This window comes from Vidua chalybeata, chromosome 2 (assembly GCF_026979565.1).
Source record: "Vidua chalybeata isolate OUT-0048 chromosome 2, bVidCha1 merged haplotype, whole genome shotgun sequence".
Taxonomy (NCBI): domain Eukaryota; kingdom Metazoa; phylum Chordata; class Aves; order Passeriformes; family Viduidae; genus Vidua; species Vidua chalybeata.
In genome coordinates, this window is record NC_071531.1 from 66914061 (window position 1) to 66935235 (window position 21175).

The following is a 21175-nucleotide window of genomic DNA, read 5'->3' on the forward strand; positions in this document are numbered from 1 at the left end:
AGGATAGCTCAGAGTATTTTTATTTAGCAAATATAGCTGTTTAATTAGAAACCAACAACGTCCACATGGTTACAGGTTTTCCTAGGCATCCCTGTTAACTCTGCATACAGCTTCAATTAGGCTCTATAGTCACCTCATCACCACAGCAACAGCAGAGCTCAGAACCTGAATGACATCCAGGTGTGGCTTCCATACCTTGTGGGCCTGAAGACATACACAGCGTAACAAGCCTTTCTATTGTAGTTGCCACCGTTTCATTACTTTGGTACAAAAATCACTGCTATTGCTGTAAGTCATTAGTTAATTTATGACTTGCTTTTAAAATAACTGGGCTGTTCCCCATCAAAGATTTGATCTCTGTATGAAAAGTATGATTAAAATTGAGCTGCTCCTTTTGGTCACTTGACAGGAGTGCTGTGCATCCATTCCTCCTGTCTTGCTCCAACTGCCATCAGACCAAGGAACTCAAAGGACAGACTATCCCTGTCCCAGGACAGCTCACCAGCTAGCATTTCATGGCTTCAGATTTTATTAAAAAAAAAAAAACAAAAAAAAAAAAAAAAAAAAAAAACCAAAAACAACACAAAAAAAAAAACCCAACAAAAAAACACCACCCAAAAAAAACCCAAACAAACAAAAAAAAAAAAAAAAAAAAAAAAAAACAAAACAAAACAAAAAACCACAAACCATATAGAGAAAGGAATATATACATGGGTGGCTTCAAGTTTCCATTTCAAGATAAGGCAGTTAGTTTACATGTGTAAATGCCAGTGCAGCTGAGCCCCTCTTTAGGGGGCTATTTCAAGAGGCAGCATGCAGAAAGAAAACTTTTTGGGGAGTGGGCTCCCCTGAGCAGCTGGCCTGGAAGGGCTCCCTGGGTCCCAGACAGCACATGCCAAACACATTAATCACACAACTTTTGTAGTAAAGGCTGAGACTCACAGAAAGCGATGGGAAATGTCCTAGCCAGGGGAAAAACACCTTCCCAACCCCAATACTGTGAAATCTCCATGGCACTAAAAGCAGGTGATGAATCAAAGCTGCTTCTTCAACTGAAAGAAGAAAGGAACTCTAACAAACACACAGAGAGAAGGCACGGAGGGAAAGGCTGCATTGCACCTTCTCCCTTGCCAGCTCTCCTGTACACTTAAACTCACCACAACCTGCACAGAAACAGGCACACTCCATAGGCATTTGTTGCTGTGCTGGTCATACTGCCTGAGTATCCAGGTGCCCAAGCCCAGGACAACTCTGTGCAACTTCTCCTCAGTGTTGAAGCAATTTGGATAAAATAAATTATTAAAAAAAAACGATATGAGGCAAGTAAGTCCCAATTTGCTTAAACTGGACAAAAAAAAAAAAAAAAAAAAAAGAATTGCCCACTCTAAACATTCATTGTTCTGCTCATGTGGAAAGAAGAGGTAGAACTAGTGGACAGAGACCCACCAGAAGCATAAAAGCATTTTAAAGTAACAGTGGAAAAATGACAGACCATAAATCATCATTTTCCAAAGCCTCAGGCAGTCATTCTGCTAACTACCATAATTGAAGGTGTCAATTTAATCACCACACCATAATTCTCTAAGGGCACAAAGAATAGCTTAAAATCCTGTGAGTTACCTTCCTTCTCAGTGCTATTCTAACATACACCACCCCTGAAACAGTCCAGCCTGTGGGTTGTGAGGCAATGACTCTGTAATCACAGGAACCTGCAGCCCTAAGGTACAAAGGCAAAGTTATCCAAGGGTCCCGTGGATTAGCATTTTGCCCATTTCAACTCCCTCTAAGTTTCCCCTCCAGTTACAGTCCTTCCTGGGCACAGGCCCTTGTGGAACAAGTAGTGCTGCTGACAGCCCATCCACCAGTGCCACAAATTGCCCCAGGACACAGTTATGTTTTTGGGGAAGCACCATGATCAGCTGAGGTAAACCTCTGGCAGGAGGGGATGACTGACAGAACAGGAGAAACAATACAAGCTCCTCAAGGAAGCATGTGCGTATGCAGAAACATAAGTGTACCAGTCCTCAAAACAGAGCATCCAGCATCACAGGGCAGCTTCAGCAAGAGCCACACTGCAGAGCACAGTCCTCAGGCCACCTCCTATCCCAGGCCTGGGGGTCTCCACAGAGAGGTCTGTTAGTGTGCCCTCATTTCTGCCCTGTAGCAGCACCTCATGACAGAGAGCAGCAGTTGACCAGACAATCACAAAACTGTCTGCAGATGTGTTAGGGTTAAACTAAAACCTCCCAAGGTTCTCATTCTTTGAGAAAACTTACTGTTCTTTGCTGCACATCCCATACGTGCAACAGAAGAACAAAAGGCATTTTAGAAAGAAGATATTTGTTCTTACTTACGTAAGAGCTAATATATTTACCTTCTAAAATGTGCTACTAATATAGTATAAATATGGATCATATACCATTAAGGTGACTGCCTTGGGAAGAAATGGCAGAGATTAAAAACAGACCTGTATCTTCATATGTAGTCACCAAGAGTCTTTGCTTAGTGCACTACTGGCTTTCAGGAGATCTGCTTTGCACCTGCTCTTGTCTTCTGTAAGCTTCTACAATACTGCAGATGCCACTGACCAAGAACACCAGTGAGATGGCCGCAAAGTAAGAGGCATAAATCATGAACTGCAGAGAAGAAGAAAATAAAAAGTGTTTAAACCAAGCAGTTACCAAATTTATAGGAATGTTAATAAAATAAATGAGGTCCCCTCCACTTCTAAAATATCAGGATTCAGTGGTTATTATCTGTCAAATCCTTGACCCAGAAACAGGTAGCTGAGAAGCTTTACAGCTTGGTTTATCTTCCTCCCTTCCCCACCTCCCATCAATAAAAGAGCATCTGTCATACCTGGGTGAAGATGTCCAAGCCAAGCCCACTGGCATCCACAACAATCACAGTGAGCAGAGTCTGAAGTGCTAAGGCAATGAAAGTATTGACCCCAAACACCAGGGCATACCGCTCCACACTGAGATTTGTAGCAATCTGGAACCTGGAAAGAAAGGGACAACCAGACCCATAAGGGAAAAAGCAGAGGAATGCATGAACGGCAGCAACATTTCTGGACAGAATAACTATGCAACCTGAGGAGTTACACTGACTGGTTTCATATTTTCCACAGCTAAATTACCTTGCACAGATAGTGTCCTTTTCTAAATAGGATCCTGATGGACTAACTTAGAAGCTAGAAGAGGCCCACAGACACATGCAACCCCTTTTTAAAAAACAAACAAACAAACAAACAACCCACCACTAAGGGAGCTCTGTGGGTTTCCATGTTACTGAAGCAGCGCTGCTGTCTGATGTAAAGGGTCTCGTCATGTGGAGAAGATGCAATGCACTCTGACCCCAGAGAGCAGTTGGTAATCTCAAAGCTTCAGTCTGTTGCTGTGTGGCCCATAAACTTTTGCATCCTTCTAATCAGAACTCCCTTTGCAGTGGCCAGATTCAGCATCACCCCTCTCCTTGTGCTTGAGCTGTCTTGGAGTGATTTTGTGGTTCAAAACCAGCTATGCTTTCCTCCCTAAAGTGACAAATAACATTGAAGTAGTTTTCCTACAGGTTAGGGGAAGTTGATGCTTCAATCCAGGCAAAGCATTGTCCTTTCCTCATCTGTTAACACTTCACTCCAGCCACATTTATGAAAAACATCCCCCTAGCAATCAGCACTATCTAATATTTAGAAGTAGTCACTTCAGTGTCACGAGACTTTTAAGGCTTGGGCACACTGCCAGCCAAATACATCTTCATGCCTCAGTTTCCAACCTGAATCACAACATAAACCCTTGCAACAGACTCTTGTTACACAGGAAAGGCACCGCTTTCACACTAGCTGTAACCTTGAGAGCAGTTTATGTTACAGACATACTCACGTTGCTATTGTGATTAGCATCATGTAGATGATTCTGAAGATGACATAGGATGCATAGCACACCCACATGTTATGAACAGTGTCCATGACATACACAGCAGCAGCAATAAGAAAGGAGAACAGGGCAAGTGCCACTTCACCCCACATTGCCCAGGATGTTTTTATGTGACCCACAACGACGACTGCAACAGCTCCTGCGTGGGAAGAAAAGCATAAATCTTAGTAATTACAGTTGGAGCAATTTGAAGATGGTGCATTGGGAGCTCTACAGCCCCTAACAGCCAAACATGAATGAAGTGGAGGACACAAATGGGAATACCTCAGCAGCTCTCCTTCCTGACTCCTCCCTCACTTGGAACACTGCTGTAAATTCCCATTTACTTTTACAGAAACAGGAAAAAAAATACATAGGTCAGTGCTGACCTATGTAGTCTCCTGTCTGGATCCAGAAGCACGACAGCCCCAGGCCTCAGATCACTGCCACTCATTCCTCTGTGCTTGACTGTGGCAGTGCTGTCAATACTTGGGCAATTTCTGTTGAGAAATGCAAACCCTGGTTCTCAAAAGCACTCACCTAATTATTTATCGGTGCTTTAGCAGAGGGTAGGAGGGAGAAAGGCACTACTCACTTTAATGCACGGCTGTTAGAGCTCTCTCCCAGGAAGCAGAAAAACCTACATTTACTGTCATCTGCACACTGGGCTGTAAGATTAAGTAAGACAAGGAGTCCAAATCAAGATCTCCTGGGATGCAGCCTAATCACAGGTTATAATCATGCACTACTGATTGTGCAAGAACAGTCCTTTACAATCCAGACAGGTTTGTAACTCTGGCTGGATTTTATGAACGGGGAATGGGGATAAAAGACAAATCATAGGATGGGAAAGCATGTGGTATTTCATGCAATTCACGGAGTAGACAAGGTGTGTTTCATGCACTATCATAGTTCCAGCTACTGAGAAGTCTAAATACATATTACATTAATAGAGAATTCCCATTCCAAGGAGGCCTTGTTCTGCAAACAAGCCAAATAGCAACCAACAGCATAATGACTGTACACAGCAAACCAGACAAACAGCATACTGACAAAGGGAGGTTTACAGGACATCTCTGAAATAGGATTGTGTTCAGCAGTAGACCACTGCACAAGAGTGCTACAGTGCAGTATCTGAGCTCTTTGTAGCCTTTAGCTGGCATGCTGTCTTAGAAAACCTTCAGGCACACCAAGACTCCTTATGTACCACCAGTTTGCACAAGCCTGCAATCCTGTCAGACCTTTACATCAATCTTGCAGACTGGTGAAGAAGGGCACTATGCTAAGGGAAAGGATTTATTTTCCCCCACTAAAGTCTGACTAATATCTTGTTCTTTGGAAGTCTGGCTCTGTCAGTAGCAAAACTCTGAAATGCAAAAAGAGGCTCAGTCCTAGAGCATTCTTCCTACTGTCTCAGCAATTCTGGAATCTGAGAACAGTCATGAGGATCTCATGGCAATTTATGAAATTGTACTCTCCCTATGTGCCAAGGTTGTATCAGCCCTACAGCTAATTAAGATATTCAGCCTCTGTCCTTCAGTGAGACACATTCAGCTGATCAGTGGTTTCACAACCCAACCTGATAAAGGGTTGCCACACTCTGAAGAAGGTGCAGGGATGCAACCTAACAGTTAGCTGATCTCCCTAGAAGGAATACTAATTCTCTTTCCCAGGACAGGGAGCCGACAGCTACGTGAGTCACCATGCCAATTTAAACCCTTCTGCAGGGCAGGGATGGCAACAGCACCTTATGCAAAGGTTGCCAAACATTGCTTCTAACTGAGCACAGAATGACTAAGAGCAATGAAAATGGCAAATCAGATCTGGGATGCAGCAGGAGAGGTATTTCTAATGCAGGGAGAAGAGTGAACAGCATGTTCTTCTGTAAGTCTGAGGCCTCGCTGAATAAAGTTGAGTGCAATTCAGACTATCCACCTTCAAAAGGAATGCAACTCAAGCCAGATTTAGTGCAAAGATGGGCTGTTAAGGAGGAGAACAAAGAGCTGAACTTTACCAAAGAACAACTAGAAAAACATGGCTTGTCTGGCCCAGACTAAACTGTCTAAAATACAACCTTGGCATGACATCAGAGATTAATAAATAGCTCATTAATAAATTCAATCTGGAAATCAGAGCATTTGCACTAGCACCTAGGAAGTCAGGTCACTGCATGCTCATTCTTAACAGGGGTTAGGACTTCCAGTTCTGTCACACACTTCAAGCTTTTAGTTGTGACTATTAATTCATTAAACTTTGCTTCCTTCAAGCAATTAATTTCTATCAACTGGAAGGATTCTGTCTTTTGAGCAGTTCAGGCTAATTTGCCTGAAAACATCACCCAAAATGATTCAACTATGTATAAAAAATGATACTTGAGGAAAAAGAATCAAAATGGGAAACTAAAAACTTCAGTCTTACAAGAGTTTAGGTCCATTGTTCACAGGCCTTTTTAAAAAGGACCTTGTGATCAAAATTGTTCATTATAGGATTTGAGGAATACCCTTCCCCTCTGTTTTTTTTTGGGGTTGTTTTTTGTTTGTTTGTTTGTTTGTTTTTTTTTTTTTTTTTTTTTTTTTTTTTTTTTTTTTTTTTTGGGTTTTTTTTTTTTTGTTTTTGGTTTTTTTTTTTTTTTTTTTAAATTGTGCTGCTATTAGGCCACATTATGGGTCTTCTTTTCCTTGATACCAGCTCTTCTCCTTCTGGGACAAAGGCAGGATGGTAAAGGAAGCCAATCCAAAAAAGTAGTAAGAGCCACAGGCTCATGTTAGAGTGGAGAAACAGTGTACAACAGCAACCTATTTAAGGGCAGGTTTAGCACACCAAGGACACAAAGTCATCAAGCTGCCAACAGTTTCAAACCCAACTAACAATGGGTTGTGGACCAGCTTTTAGAACTATAAACCAGCCACAGCTTCCTATTGAACTTCAAGAAGGGGCTGAGCACACCCAAGGAAGCACTAATAATTTGTTTGTGTACCTTGATTTCTTTTGCCCCCAAGTATGTGATATCCACAGCAGATGATGGAACAATGACTCCATCAAAGAAAAGGGACATGCTGCAGCAACATCTAGAAAACCTCTGTAAGGGTATGTTAGCTATTTTAAAAAGGTAATGTCCTAGTTCTGATAATGAAACAGTATTAAACAACTTCATAAACAAATGCTTGTGTTGACTGACCTACCTGTCCCTTTCAAGTCAACCAACTTCTTTCATCTTAATAGCTTCTGCTCCTAACAGTGCTGAAATGACTAACCATGGCTCACTGTATGCTGGGTGCGTACAGGAAACCCTTCATAGGCTCCTGGAGGAAAACCAAATGCACAGGACCCCATGTCTGACTCTGAGTGGCTAAAACAAACATAACCCCACTGTCATGCTGACAGCCAAGAGCACACAGTCACATGCCTGGGGCCTTGTGCCAAGTATTTCAGAATGAAGATTGCCTTGGGAGGTTCCTCTAAACACCTACGTACTGGACTACAAGAATCAGGGCTGCTTCAATGACTAACTCACACTGAGCACCCTACCTGTGCATGTCAGGGAAGACTCACCCCAAATGCCAGGGTTTACCTCTCCTACATGCTTGGGGGAATGCATGGCACTTCCAAATCATGCTCTAGTGACCTTGAGGAAAACAAGACATTTCTCACAGCAGTGCAGGAGCTAAGCAGGAAGCTTACCCAGGAGCGTCGAGGCTGCCTCCACAGCACCGTTGTAGATGTCTGCGCTGTGAGAAGGCAGCACCATCTCCCACAGGCCCTGAGCGTAGTTGATGACCTGAAAGTAGCCACAGGTGGACAGTGCCCACCACACAGACCAGCAAAGCATGGTCCTGGAGGAGTAGCACTGCAGGAAGTCCCGCCAGAGATCTCTGAGCACCTTTACGATGTCTACTTTCTGCTTCTGCATAGATTGGAGAAGGAAGGAGGGAGAAATGTTAAGTCTTTGTTTATGAACACTTCACACTGCTCCACAAAATTGCCCCTTTCAGGTGGTCTGATTGCTGTTGAGTGACAATACCACTCTTGGACACAAACTCCCACAGAGCAATGAATAAAAAGCTTTCCCATCCCACAGTCTATGCCAAGCAGGGCTGTACCCTTACATGCAGAGGAAGGGTTCAGTCCCAAATTCACTCTCCATCTCTGGCTCTCCCCAGCAGACAGCAGGGGAGAGACTGCCACATGCTATGTGAGCAACTGAAGGGTACCAGAGAAGAAACACCAGAGAACAGGATACAATATCCACTTTGACAAGACAGGAGCAGAAGCCAGCCATTTACATCATAAAGGCAAAACGTATGACTGACACTTTCAAGTCCTGATTCAAATTCAACCAAATTTTGTAGCACAGAGAACTATATCTGTCCCCAGATAAGTTGATTTTCTTTAGAACAGGCATTGAGAGTTATAAATACTCCAAGAAGCAATTTCATTACCACTCTACCCCTGTTAAGCTCACCAGGGCTTCAAGAATGTGAGAGATGTCAGGTGGGGATCTAAAAAGAAACAGAAGCTACTTCCGCTAGACACTGCTGTTGCAAATGGCAGGTCCTGCACATACAAGTGCCCTGACAAATGGCAGGAGATAAAAAATTAAGCCTTCCACTCCAAATCTTACTAGAAAGAGCATGCAAGGGGGCAGACCCTTAAAAATAATTTTAAATAGATCAATTCTAGCAACAGGGAATGGCAGTAATCAAAATTGCTTTTTCCATATAGACTGTTAAAGTCCGGTTCTTTACCACTTTATGTCAACAGCAGCAGAGGAAATGAGCATGTCTTTACTTAGTAGACAAAAGTTCCTGGTTACATTTGCTGCATGCACACATGTACAGTGTAGACTCTGTAGGGCAAGATCCTTCTAGTCTAAGTAGGAGGAACAGTTACTTAATGTGAGACTGGGCAGAGCCCTAAGGCCCACCCAGCACCTCCTGCCCCTGTAACCTTGGATTCCCTGCAGGGAAACACACAGCATTGTCACAGGACTGAGCTATTTCACATTGTGCTGTCACATGCCCAATTTCAGAACAGTTTCCAGACAGCAACAGCAACTTTGAACTCTTGGCATTTTGCCGTTTCCCTTGGGGAATCATGCAGTGTGTTCCTGGGAAAGACTATTTTCCATGAGCAATAAAACTAATTTCAAAAGGTTTCTACTAAAACCCCAAAAGACCTCAGCCTGAAACCTGTCCTGAACTTCCTTTCTTCCACCCTTCACTTGTCACTGACTTCTAAGCATCTTTATTAAACACTACACAGTCCCACTGGTGCCTTGCCAATGGCATAACTCTTGCTCTGCACGTGGATATTCTGAAAAATGTTTTTGTGATTTGTGTCAACTGGCAATAGAATCAGCAAATGCTTGTATCTGCTGTGTCAAAAGTGGATGTGTTCCCTAGATAACTTTTGAAACTTTCTGACTGAATAGCCAAATAAAGCATCGAAATAGAAGTATAGTAGAGTAAAGAGATTAAGGTAGCAAGACAACTGATGCTTAGAATAAAATAGAGGAAGCTGTGGTAAAGCTAAGGGATATCGCCACAATGCTTATGTATAATGCATAAGCATATACATAATGCGACTAAATGCTTATGTATAATAAAAAGATTGATGCACTTGACAAAATCATGTAGCAGAGGACAATGACCACCTGGAAAGATTATGAAATTGCTGATCCCAGCTTATTGATATTTGCTGATTCAGACTAACACAAGTACACTGGAAAATGCTTTTGTAGGCTTAAAAAACAGTATATATACTCTGGTGAATTTGTAGTGCTGTGTGCCATGAGTGGAGTGGTGACTTCCCGGCCACCCAGTGCTGCTTGCCTGATTTCTTTAAAATAAAAGATATAGAAATAAAATTCGGTTTGGCTATGGAAATTTTATATCAATACCATTCCTCCAAAACACAACAGAACAATTTGGGAAAAAGTGAGCTTATGGCAATGTGACTTTACACATAACTCCCACACCGACGATATCACACAAAGCTCAAGTTTAGGCACAGGAAAACAAGAGAAGGGAACGGTCACACACAATGCAAAAACTGATTTGGCTGCTCAGCCCCAAGCAAGTGTCTGGTAAGGCAGAAAGGCCCACCTGCCCTGCCCTGGCAGTGCCTCTTCAGTACAATTATTCCTACAGCCATCCATGTTTGTGAAATATGGTTGCTGTTACCTCAGCAAGAAGGACAATCATCACGCTCCAGTGCTTCTCAGCCTTCAGAACCTGGTGTAAGTGACCTCAGGGGAGTTAGGCAGGTGTACTCCTTCCTTTTCTAAACTTTTCTCCTCTACTTTGGTACTACATGCACTCTCACAGGAGAGGAGTAAGGTAAACAAAAGGGATGGATAAGTTATAAGTTTATGGCACAGACTTTGTTTTAACAAATACCCTTCAACACGCAAGCATAGCTTGGGTAAAAATATCCTTGGTCACACAAGATCATGCTGGATGGGGCAGGATTAATTCCCTGGAATGTTAATACCTTCAATTCCCAGCTGTAGCTGGAGAAGCAGAAAGCAGCCCTGGATGCTGCCTCCCCAAACCAGCTAACTGTGGCTTACTTGCTAAGAAATACCCACTGCTGACTAATCCAGCAGCTGCGCTTACCTTCTGGCTTGTCCTCAGAACCAGCATGGCCTCCTTCTGTCTGAGGAACAAGGCTGGCCTCTCCCCAGGGCCTCGAATCCCCCTGCCAGGAATCTCCACATATTTGCATTTCCTGGAGCAATGAGGCCAGCAGGGACCCACCCAGCAGGGAACTACACATTCACACTGGGCCCCAAAACTGAAGGCTGCTCACCCATGGTGGGACCCAGCACATCCCTCGAACAGGCAAGGGTCCCTGCACTTGTTTCCATACAAAAGACTTTGCCAAGTTACGCAGCCCACAAAAGCCACAAGTCAGGGCACTACCTTGGCATTCTCAGGGGCTGCATTAAGCTGATATCATGCACAGGTGCTTCCTGCAATTTATCCACATTCTGCCCTTCTATTACTAATCAATGTCTGCTTCCAAGTACCCCCAAGAACTCCTGCAGTTTCCTTCCTAGAGCAGCTTCCTTCCAGGATTATGCGAAAACCCCAATTATTACACAGCATATTGCAGCACAACTCGCACAGCAGTTGGAGTAAAAATGTCAAAATGTGAGTACATTAAGAATTGCCTCTTTTCTGCAAGTCACTGGGTGCATCCAGAAGCACACACAGTTTGGACATATGCTCAAGGTTTAGAGTCCCAGAATGTCCCTTGCTTTGTACCATTGGATGGCAATCTGATGCACAGAACATTCAAACTGCAGCCTTGTGAGACATGAAGAGCAATTTCAGAAAAACTAAGAAGCAGCCTACCATGCTCAAACAGCAAAAGGATGCCAGTAATTCTCCCTGTGCCATAAATAAGGAAGAGGGATACATAAAGGGATACTTTTTTGCTGTTAGATATTACATCTCTACTGCTCCATACATATATGTGCGTGTGACAACCATGTCAGTGTGGCATCTTCTACTCATGTAAACTCAGGGCACAACTCACCTGTTTCTCTGCTGAATGACCCTCCCCATTTAAGGGAACTTTTGTCTCATCCTCCCAGCCAGGTGCCCTCTGCACATCGGGATGATCTTGGACAGCCGCTCCATTTTTACAGTCCATGACCTTCATTTCACAGCTAAGCCGCTGACTTGAGTGGTGGTGAAAGAAAAGGCTTTTTTGTGGCATGGGCAGGAACCACGCCGTGGCAAAGGCAATGGATATGCTGGTTAAGGAGACAACGTTCAAGCTGAAGAGGGACCACCCCGCCACTGACACAAGGACCTGCCCAGACACCGAGCCCACCGTGTAGCCCACCAGGGTGGCACTTCGGCAGTAGCTGGTGACCTTCTGGTACAGGTTGATATCGACGACACTGTAGATGTAGGAATAATAGGCGATGTCGGTGGCAGTCCCCATCCCGTAGAAGAACTCAAGGAGCTGGATGGCCCGCAGCCCCTGGGCGTACAGCAGCAGGAACCAGGTGACGATGAGGCTCAGGCCCTGTAGCAGGACCACAGGCTTGTACCGCAGGTAGTCCGTGGCCAGGAACACGGGGAAGAGCAGCGCCAGGTAGGAGTAAGTCCACACCGGGTAAATCTCGTTGAACACCTGCGGGAGGGAAAAGACGGCGGTAACCGCCAGCACTCCCGTACTGCGAACAAAGTACAGACATACAGACACACACCCCGCGGGGGGGAGGGGGGGAAGCTGGGGGCGAGGAAGGCAGCCGGGGACGCGGTACCTGCGTCTCGGAGAGGTTCTTGTCCGGCCCCAGCAGGTACCGGGTGAGGAAGGGCTCCGACGGCCGCACGCTGCAGAAGAAGCCGTAGGCGCAGAGCAGCGCCGTGGGCAGCGCCCAGCAGCAGGCGCTGCCGCTGGCAGCCCGGGCGGAGCGCCGCGCCGGCCGCTCCCCGTGCGAGTCCGCCATGCCGGGCCGGGGGCCGGAGGCGCTCCGGCGCCGGAGGCGCCGGTGGCGGGCGCGTCCCGGTCACCTCCGAGAGCCGGCCCCGGCCCGCGGCGCTGCGCCCCACGCTGATTGGCCGGCGCGCGCGGGGCGGGCAGTACACAGCGCTCGGATTGGGCAGACCGCCCCGTGGGTGGGGCCAGCAGCGCACACGCGGCAGGGGCGGGGCGGGGCCGGAGTCCCCGCGGGCCGCTCGCCCCGACTGGCCCATGCCTCCGGGTGGGTGCGAGCCTTCCTTGGAAACCTGCTCCCACAGAGATCCTGCCGGCTCTGCCGGGCTTGGTGGGGCTTTCCTGCCCCGGACGCGTTCGGCCGCTGTCCCCTGCCGCTTTCTTCCCTTTCGCGAGATAAGAGCTTGAATCACTTTTGTTGTTTAATAAAGCTGCACCTTGTTGTCCAACCAGAGAAATTATTAGATAAGCGGGGAAAACAAAACTTTTACATTCGAAGTCATTATCAAAAGTTTTGCCCAGTCTACTGTTCCTAGAGCTTGCCAACCCTCTGAATTATGTGCTGTTTTTCTGTTCAATCAATTCCTTTTCATCTACTTGATTTGCCTTTCCCTTTGCTCCACTCCCTTGATCTCCACGACATTGCTACCACTCCTAGGGCTTCCTACTTTATATCTAGTTTGTTCTCCAAACTGGCTGAGGCCAGAGAGAATTCACACCAAGGGTCAGGCCTCCCACCTGTGCAATTGCATATCCTGCCTCCTAGGCATCTGGATATACAGAGTTGGGTGGGAAAGAACAAGTTCTGAGCCCCAGAACAGATTTCTTGTAGTGCAGAATTTTACTACTATCTATTACTATTATATATTTATTACTATTTTATTACTGTAATGACCATAATCCTGTCTTAGTAAACATAGCTACAAAGAGGATTTGGGCTGTAAGATTACTTAACTGTCTGTAAAACACAGGTAAATATTTTGGTCTTCATCATCAGGCATCAGTGGTTTGCTGCTTTCTGGCTATTTTCTGGGTCTAGCAAAATTTCCCTTCTATTGTTCTCCATGTTCTCTTCTGTAGAAAACCTGTAAGATTTATTAGGAAAAACAATTCTATTGTCATTTCACTACCCTTTAGTTTGAAGCTAAACTCTACATACAAAGAATCAGTTCCTGCTAATATTGGCATCCATTTCAGCCACAGGCAAGGAACAGCTGATCATTTCAAATAGCAGGTTAGAGTGTAATGAGCCGAAACGACGACTGATAAACACGTTGCCAGAGGTTCCCTCTCAGCAGCGCCTCTGTCCCGCTGGCATGTGGCCCAGGAGCAGGTAATAAAGGGATACGGGCTGTGAGAAAGGTGCTGTGCACCCTCTGACCAGTCGGGGCCATCCAGGGGTGGAAGGAAAGAACAAAACCTTGGTGTTCCTGGTGTGCCCTGCCTAGAGGCAACAGTTCCCACAGGTCCAGGCTGCTCACAGGATCTCATGGGCGGCCTTGCTCTTTTCCAAAACAAAAATCCTTAGAGTTGTGCCACTGGAGCTCAAGTGCTGTTTCCAGTGGATTAGAACAAGTCACATCAGTTCAGCCCTCTTCCTTAAAAAAAATACACAGTCAGGCAACCTGGTTTTCTCCTCCAAAAACTGGAACAGAAACTGCAAAATTTTGACTTAAGTACTCCGTGTTTTCTCAGGGTTTCAGTTTTGTTCTTAAAAGAACCCACCTTGTTTTATTGTCATGGAATATTTTCAGCCTTGGGAACAAGATAAAATTTTATTCCCTGATTTTTTACTTCTATCTTTTCTTTCTTAGCCTTCCTCCACATTTTGTCTTTCCATCTCCCCACTCTACTAGAAAACGCAAGGAAAGGTTAAATGTGTTTGATAGTAAAAACATCAACACTTCCAATATTTTTTTCTAAGATGGAAGACATAAGCTGTGAAAAGTAGGATTTCTCACACTTTCCTTAATCTTACTTATTTTCTTCTTCTCTCAGCTTCTGGCCTGCAGTGTACTGTGGAGGAATTAATAAAATATATGTGCATGAAAAGTTCTCCTAAAGTCTTGCCAAATTGTTTAGAGAAAATCTTCTGTAAATTAAAAACTTTAAAAACTGCACTCTTGTGAAGCTGCTGCTCAGAATGCTTCCTCAGTATGTGAGAGCACTTAAGATAGTACAAATATTTCAGAAACTATCCAGAAGGAGAGAATAAAACAGATTTGTTCCTTCCTGAGCATGGAAGGAACAAAGGCACAGAAATGTGACAAATAGCAGCAACCACTTTCTTTTTTTTTATTAATATTTTGGCCAGTGTAACTAATCTGGGGAAGTAGACTCCATTAACTAGTATCTATGTTGGAATGAAACAGAATTAGCAAGAACAAAACAAAACTCCAAATTATTTCTAAATGCAGGCTGATTAGTTTGAGATCAAAGCCTGTAGATTGTAGCTATCTGTTAGAACAGTAGGCTGGATATAACTTTGAAGGCCTGTGTCTTCCACTTCCAACTCCCAGCTGATCCTTTGATAATCTGGGGGCTTTCAACCAGAAGCTCATAAATATTATGCAGCCATAAAGGGTCAATTTAAAACCCCTGTACATGGGTGGGGAAAATGCAGCACTGTAGTTCACTGGAACACAGCTGATACAGAAGCCAGTCCAAAATCCAAGCTTCCAGGACCTGCAGAAGTGTAAGGACAAACAGCCATCTCTCCAAAATACAGGAGTCATTAGGAGACAGGTTATTATCAAAAGCCTCTGGCAGAGAACTTCCCTTCTGCCCCACACACCACAGCTAGCTCTGCATTGTGTCCAACACAGACTGAAGCAGGGAGCTGTTAGAGATGAGACATTCATGGCTGAATTTGAGGAATTACTTGCCACAGGATATCAGAATAACTCCTGGGCTAATATGGGTAATGTTGTACAGCACTATACATTCCCATTATGGATGTAACAGTTTAAAATATTTTGCAGTCAGCTACATGATGAAAAAATGCAAAAGCCACTCAAGTCTGCTACAAACAGTGGAAAAAATTTCATGGGAAGTGAAAAGAGAGTACAGTAGTGATGTTACAAAGAAAAACAAGCACTTAGAAGAAACATACCCTGTACTTTTATTAAATGAAGAAGCAAATAGGTTGGTCTGAATTATTTGGTGCTTGGTCTATGTAGGTCACAGTGGGCTTAACACAGTATTGCTCCTATTAGTAATGGTGTTACAGCTGTGCCCAGGAACCCTGAGAATGATCCCATGGCCTGTTTTGGAGAGTGCTGTACAAACATTCAAGAAGATGGAGTCCCTACCTGAAGGAGATTGTAATTAAAGCATGATTCAAGCACTGGGTGTAACAAACAAATGGAGAATGGGGCACAGTAATGATAGGAAAGTGTAGGTGGATAAACTGGTTATGATGCAAAGCTAGCAGGAATAAACACAGCAAGAAGAAGAATATTTTACACTGATTAAGTGGAATAACTGACTCATACAAAACAGCAGTTGGTCCACCTAGGACAGTGCTGCATCTCATTTCTGTGGTACTTCTACTTATCAATAGTAACATTGATAAAGTCTTCCCTAGCACATATGTGGGCATGGGCAGAGGCTTTCTCTTCCTCTCTCAGGTATGTGCCCAAAAAATCTTCTCCTGTCATGAAAGACACCTCGTGAGTGTGAGTGCTTGTGAAGTTGCAAGCCTTCCTTTTGTCCCTTAGCACCATCCTAAAATTCTGATCAACCTACCAGTGTTCATGGCCATTTCAAGGGGTGCTAGAGGATGGTTATTTGTCTGGAGTCCCAACCACATTCCCATTTGATGCTTTTTCTGCAGAGTTCTCCTGGCACTTCACTCAGACATACTCTTGTCATGCACCCTCATGGACATCTCTGATGTAAGAAGAGCCCCAAAGTCCAGATTCACCTTTGCATCTGTGCTGATGCACAGTTCAGGTTTCTGAGTGGATGCAGAAACAGGATCTGTATTAGCTCTAATCCATGGGTTATAAGCAGCTTTGTCTCCACCATGCTTTGCTATGCCATCAGTGTGGAGGGAACCAGCCAGTCTGCAGAACCTTGGTGAAGGTGAGCTGGCCCAGCCTAAGTGCAGGTATCCCTGCAATGCAGGTGTTACATTCAGAACAACCAGCAGAAAAATTGGCATAAATGGAGGTTACATCTCCTCTAAAAGGCAGAGATGTCTGTACCCATCCACATGAGACTGCCTGCATCTTTATCCTGTACAAACCTGTCTGGATACTGGATTTCTGCATAAGGCTCTGAAGAAACTACTGTGGTGCTGCTGTCAGTATCTATTTCAGAGCTGCTCAACTGTCTCCACACATAGTTCCAACTCCTTTCCAATCCAAGGGCAGACACAACCAATTTCACTGTCTGTCTGAAGGAGTACAGCCACCACCTCTGGAAAGAAAATGGAAACACCTAGTTGCACCTGGTGAGCTTTGGACACCCAGGAGCCTCTTGGAAGCCAGAATGAGCATTAGAGGGCAGCAACTCCATTGTGATGCTGTTTGGGGCTAAAAGCAGTTGACTTTGGACCTTTGGATCAAAAGGCCAGTGTGAAGGCATCCATCCAGATTTGTGAAGAAATTATTTGCTGTATTACTCTGAACTTTGGCACCACATTTCTCCCTCAGTGTAAAAGAGTTTATGTTTATTAACCTTCATGCTGCCACATGCATCTTTAGTCTCTGAGAAAACTGCAGAAATTCTTGCTCTCCTTGTGTATTTTGCAAATAATCTCAACATTCACAGAATTTCATTCCACAGTATGTAAAAGATTGTGCAGGACTGACTGTTTTAACTACAGATTTTCAAAAGCTTTGGTGAATTCAATCTAACATGGCTGCTAAATAAAATTAAAATACTTTGTGTATGTGTTCCAGCTAGGATAGAGTTAATTTTCTTCACAGCAGCCTGTATAGTGCCGTGCTTTGGTTTTTTGACTACACTAGCACTGATAACACTGTTGTTTAGCTGGTACTGGCAGTGTTTGCTCAGCACCAAGGCCTTTTTTCTTTTCCCCACCCTGCCCCACCAGTGAGGAGGCTGGGCCTGCACAAGAGGCTGAGAGAGGACACAGCTGAGCTAGGGGATGTAATATCCCAGACCGTGTGACACTGTGCTCAGCAGGAAATGCAGGGGAAAGGATGAAGGGGGGATGTTCAGAGTTGTGGTCTTTGTCTTCCCAAGCAACTGTCAGGTGTGTCAAGGCCCCAGTTGCCTGGAAGCAGCTGAACGTGTGTCTGTTGATGAGAAGTGGCAAATGAATTCCTTATTTTGCCTTACTTGCATGTGCAGCTTTGATTTGCTTATCAAACTGCCTTTATATCAACCTGCAAGTTTCCTCTCTTTTGCTCTTCCAATCCTCTCCCCCAGCCTGCCAGGGGAAAGCCATCAAGTGACTGGCTGCCAGCTGGGGCCAACCTACTTCAGTCCTTTTTTGTGTCCAATGTGAGACAAGAGGATTTTGAGATAACACCCCTGATCAGAGTGTGCTAGGTAGAATTTATACCTCTTATTGGCAGGGGTTCATACTTTTTGCTTTACTGTATATAAGAGTCTGGCACATTAGCGACTGGTTTGGACTTTTGCTGTTTATTGTAGCACTTACCTTGCTCTGCTGTGCAAGGGAACATTTTGTTATCAGCAATGGCCACATGTCTGAGGTGGCACAGGGCCCAGACATCCCTGCTCTACTGGGGAGGCTGGAACACCACTGGAATGGGGTTAATTCCCATCTCAGTTGCCCATAGGGTGCTGTGGCTTAGATTTGTGACTAGGGCAGCATTCACAACACAGGGGTGTTTTAAGTGGTACTGAACAGTGTTTGCATGGTGTCAAGGCCTTTGCTTTTTACCTCTCTGCCCTGCCAGTGGCTGGGCATGGACAAGGGGCTGGGGAGGAAATGCAAGCAGGACAGCTGACCCCAGCTAACCAAAGCATTGCTTACTAGTAAGCAGAAGCAGAATCTTCAACTTGTAAAATTGATGCAGATGGACTGTGTCATACTCCTGCAGTCAGTTTTGCAGTTATGTAACTTTACGCAGAATTATACATGTGTGTGTGAGTATATATATGTATATATAACTAATTAATGATTTAGAACATTAAAGATCACTGCCTTCTAAAAAATAATTTCACAGTTATCACATAAAAACTTGGTTCTGCTGAAGTTAGCAAGCATTTATTGATTGTTTTCCAAGGTAAAACCTCATTCCAAAGTTTACATGTCTTTCTTTTTTTTAGTGAATATGGCTTGTGTTGAAATTTCATGGTGGTGTCAAACAAAAATAAATTAAGCACAATTACATAATACTAATAAACCAGCCTTTAAAGATGAAGCAATTACTCATACTGTTTCTCCATTTGAAATTAATTCTAATTGGCACTGAAAATTTTACATTCCTGTTGCAAACCTTCACTATTACCAGAGCTACTACTGTAGAGGCAAATATACAAAATAAAATGTTGATGCCTTTCATGCTACAATATTATCTTTATTTTTCAGTGGAAAATTACAACAGTTTGTGACATAGGAAAAAAGAAAAAAAAACAGAAGTAAATATTTGGTTAGTTTTTACACTTTTTTCACTCCTGTTCCATACCTTCTCTTTAAAATGTATGTTCAGTAAGAGAAGGAAATTAAAAACTGTTGAAATAAAACTGGCTAACACCATCCAAGGTTCAAAGACAAACTACTTTAAAAATCCAGCCTGCTGAATAGTACCTAGTGTGATAAGTGCTGCAAATAAACAATTTACAGGATAGAAGTCCAGAATACTACTGAAAGCTTAGCTAAAATTCTGCTGGAATAATGAGTTCATGGACTGTGTATCTATTTTCAGATGTAGTTATCCTGGGAAAAATCCATGTAAAATCTATGCACAAGAGTATTTCCATTAGTGAAAATGCTGTAAAATTGTAAAAGAAGATGCAGCTGTTTCTGTAACCCAGTTTCATCTAATCCTCCTCTGCCACCCCCAGGCTGTACTGTCACTGAACAGCTGCAGTTCTCAAAGTTTTCCTCATCAAGGGAGCTCCCTGTCTCAACAGTCTAAAATTGTATATGGAACTGAGCATCAGGACTTCTGAATTCTCATTTTGGTTCTCCCATTGCTGTTCCATGATCTGCCAGGTTAAATCACTTCCCTATTCGTTTCTGGGATGGAAAGGTACTGCTGACCCCCTTTTCCCTTTCCAGGGCACTGAAGATGAATTCTCTGAAATCCAAATCATTCAGGTGTGCTGGGTATGCAAGAACCAAACCAACAATAGCAGCACACGTTCTCTGAGAAGGGGTTGCACATACCTCAATGCTGAGACATGTCCTGCCTTTGCCACAGTGCAGGTGAAAGACATGTGGAGGAGAGGCCACCCCTACAATCATTTCTCACCAAGGCACTGCTGGAACGCAGCACCACAGCTCCAGATCAGCACTGGTTTTCCCTCTCAGCCTTACGTACGGAGAACATCCACCTGCTATAGTTTTCTATTCCTCATCTGTGCTGCAAAAGCATTACAAAATGGAGATAGTCAGGGCTCAGGATCAAGGCCAGAGTCTCCATTCCTAGGGATTTAGGACTTAAAATTAAGTAAAAAGTAAGACAGAGTACTGGTTATAATGAAGAAGTGATAATACTAATCAGAAGGGACTACTATTTCTTCCAGAGAAAAGAAGCTGAAAAGAGCTTTTCCCAGGGAAAAGAAGCTGTTTTCTAAAGTGTGTATTTGTAGGAATGAAACACCAGCCAGAGAAATCTCTCAATCCTACTGGTAAAACATTATATTCCTTTGACAAAGCACACATCCAAACTACTAAGTGTGACTGTTTTAAAGGCTTCTTAATAAACAGGTTGTTCTGCATGATGACTGCTGGCAGGTTAAGAGCTCCCAGACTCATCAGTCCTTTTCACAGCCAGACCTCCACCAAAATCACAGCCATAGAGTTCTACCCGAAGGGCAATCCCACGGTACCATGTTTTTGGAACAATGCGGATAAACCTGGACAGGATGGGGGGGTTAAAAAAATTCTTGACATGCCCATTGCTGTTTGCATTACCCAAGAAAACCTGCAAATACACAAACACAATTAGTTAAAAGGTGGCATTTCAAAAAACCCTGCATTTTCTCTTTACAATATTTCCAAGCTGTTGCATTAGTGACATCTAACCCAGGTTAGATGGACTGGCTTATTTCTGGTTTTAAACAAGACCACAACAAGTCTCTTCCTATTGTGCTGGGTTAAAAGTAGTTCAGGCCAGCAATAGCTGAGTCTGAATGGATTAAACAGCCTGTTTCCATCCAAATGAGAAAATTTGCCATTCTAATTTCTAATGGACCAAACCCCCAAACTTCCCTTATCCCACCACTGGTAATAGCCCTTGTGGGTTAGGTTGGTATAAGGTAATACAGGAAAAAAACAAAGTACTGTGTCTGCTTTGTGGGTACCTGAAGTTCCCCAGCTCTGCTATAGCAACACTGCTTACTAACATTGATTTCACTTAAAAAATCAGGTCAGAAAAAAAAAACAAAACTAAAAGAGGCCCTGGGGAATCCATTATTCACTCAAATTAAATGTCCTTGTGCATTCAAACTAAATGGTCTCCTTTACAAAAAGTGTCAGCTCCTTTTACCACAATAGTGGCTGCATTCGCTGCAGATACCGCATTCATTCTTTTTATTATGATTAATCATGATCACTAAAATCAGATGGATACTGTGACATTATCTGTAGTAACCCCAGCTCCCTAGCACTTTACAGTCCAGTGAGAATATCAATTTGG

At 43.9% G+C, this 21175-nt stretch overlaps 2 protein-coding genes across 4 annotated transcripts in view; both read right to left on the reverse strand.

The window, feature by feature from the left end:
- Window positions 1-4: 4 nt before the first annotated feature.
- On the reverse strand, window positions 5-12392 carry SLC19A2 (solute carrier family 19 member 2). 3 transcript variants are annotated; one of them, XM_053935721.1, is made up of 7 exons: window positions 12196-12392; window positions 11457-12062; window positions 7596-7818; window positions 3882-4074; window positions 2860-3001; window positions 2468-2636; window positions 5-1717 (listed from the first exon to the last, which is right to left on the reverse strand). In XM_053935721.1, the coding sequence occupies exons 1-6, from the start codon at window positions 12379-12381 to the stop codon at window positions 2511-2513; spliced, it is 1476 nt and encodes a 491-aa protein (XP_053791696.1). In that variant the 5' UTR covers window positions 12382-12392; the 3' UTR covers window positions 5-1717; window positions 2468-2510. The 3 variants fall into 3 exon arrangements, with proteins under 3 accessions (XP_053791696.1, XP_053791695.1, XP_053791697.1); XM_053935720.1 differs by having other exon boundaries at window positions 5-2636; XM_053935722.1 differs by lacking the exons at window positions 5-1717; window positions 2468-2636; window positions 2860-3001; window positions 3882-4074 and adding exons at window positions 4229-4414; window positions 4510-4582.
- Window positions 12393-18550: 6158 nt separating this feature from the next.
- The window catches only part of F5 (coagulation factor V), a 40444-nt gene continuing 37819 nt past the window's right edge, over window positions 18551-21175 (reverse strand). Inside the window, exon 27 of the mRNA XM_053934390.1 lies at window positions 18551-20461. Within this exon, the coding sequence (XP_053790365.1) occupies window positions 20273-20461 (189 nt within the window). The 3' untranslated portion in view covers window positions 18551-20272. The remainder of the gene's footprint in view (window positions 20462-21175) is intronic.

Excerpts from the sequence above, each read along its gene's own strand:
- SLC19A2 (XM_053935721.1), bottom strand. The coding sequence starts at position 12,381 with ATGGCGGACTCGCACGGGGAGCGGCCGGCGCGGCGCTCCGCCCGGGCT. Across the intron at positions 12,063-12,195 it reads AGAACCTCTCCGAGACGCAG|GTGTTCAACGAGATTTACCC; the intron begins GTACCGCGTCCC and ends TCCCTCCCGCAG. Across the intron at positions 4,075-7,595 it reads GGCAGCCTCGACGCTCCTGG|GAGCTGTTGCAGTCGTCGTT; the intron begins GTAAGCTTCCTG and ends CTTCCCACGCAG.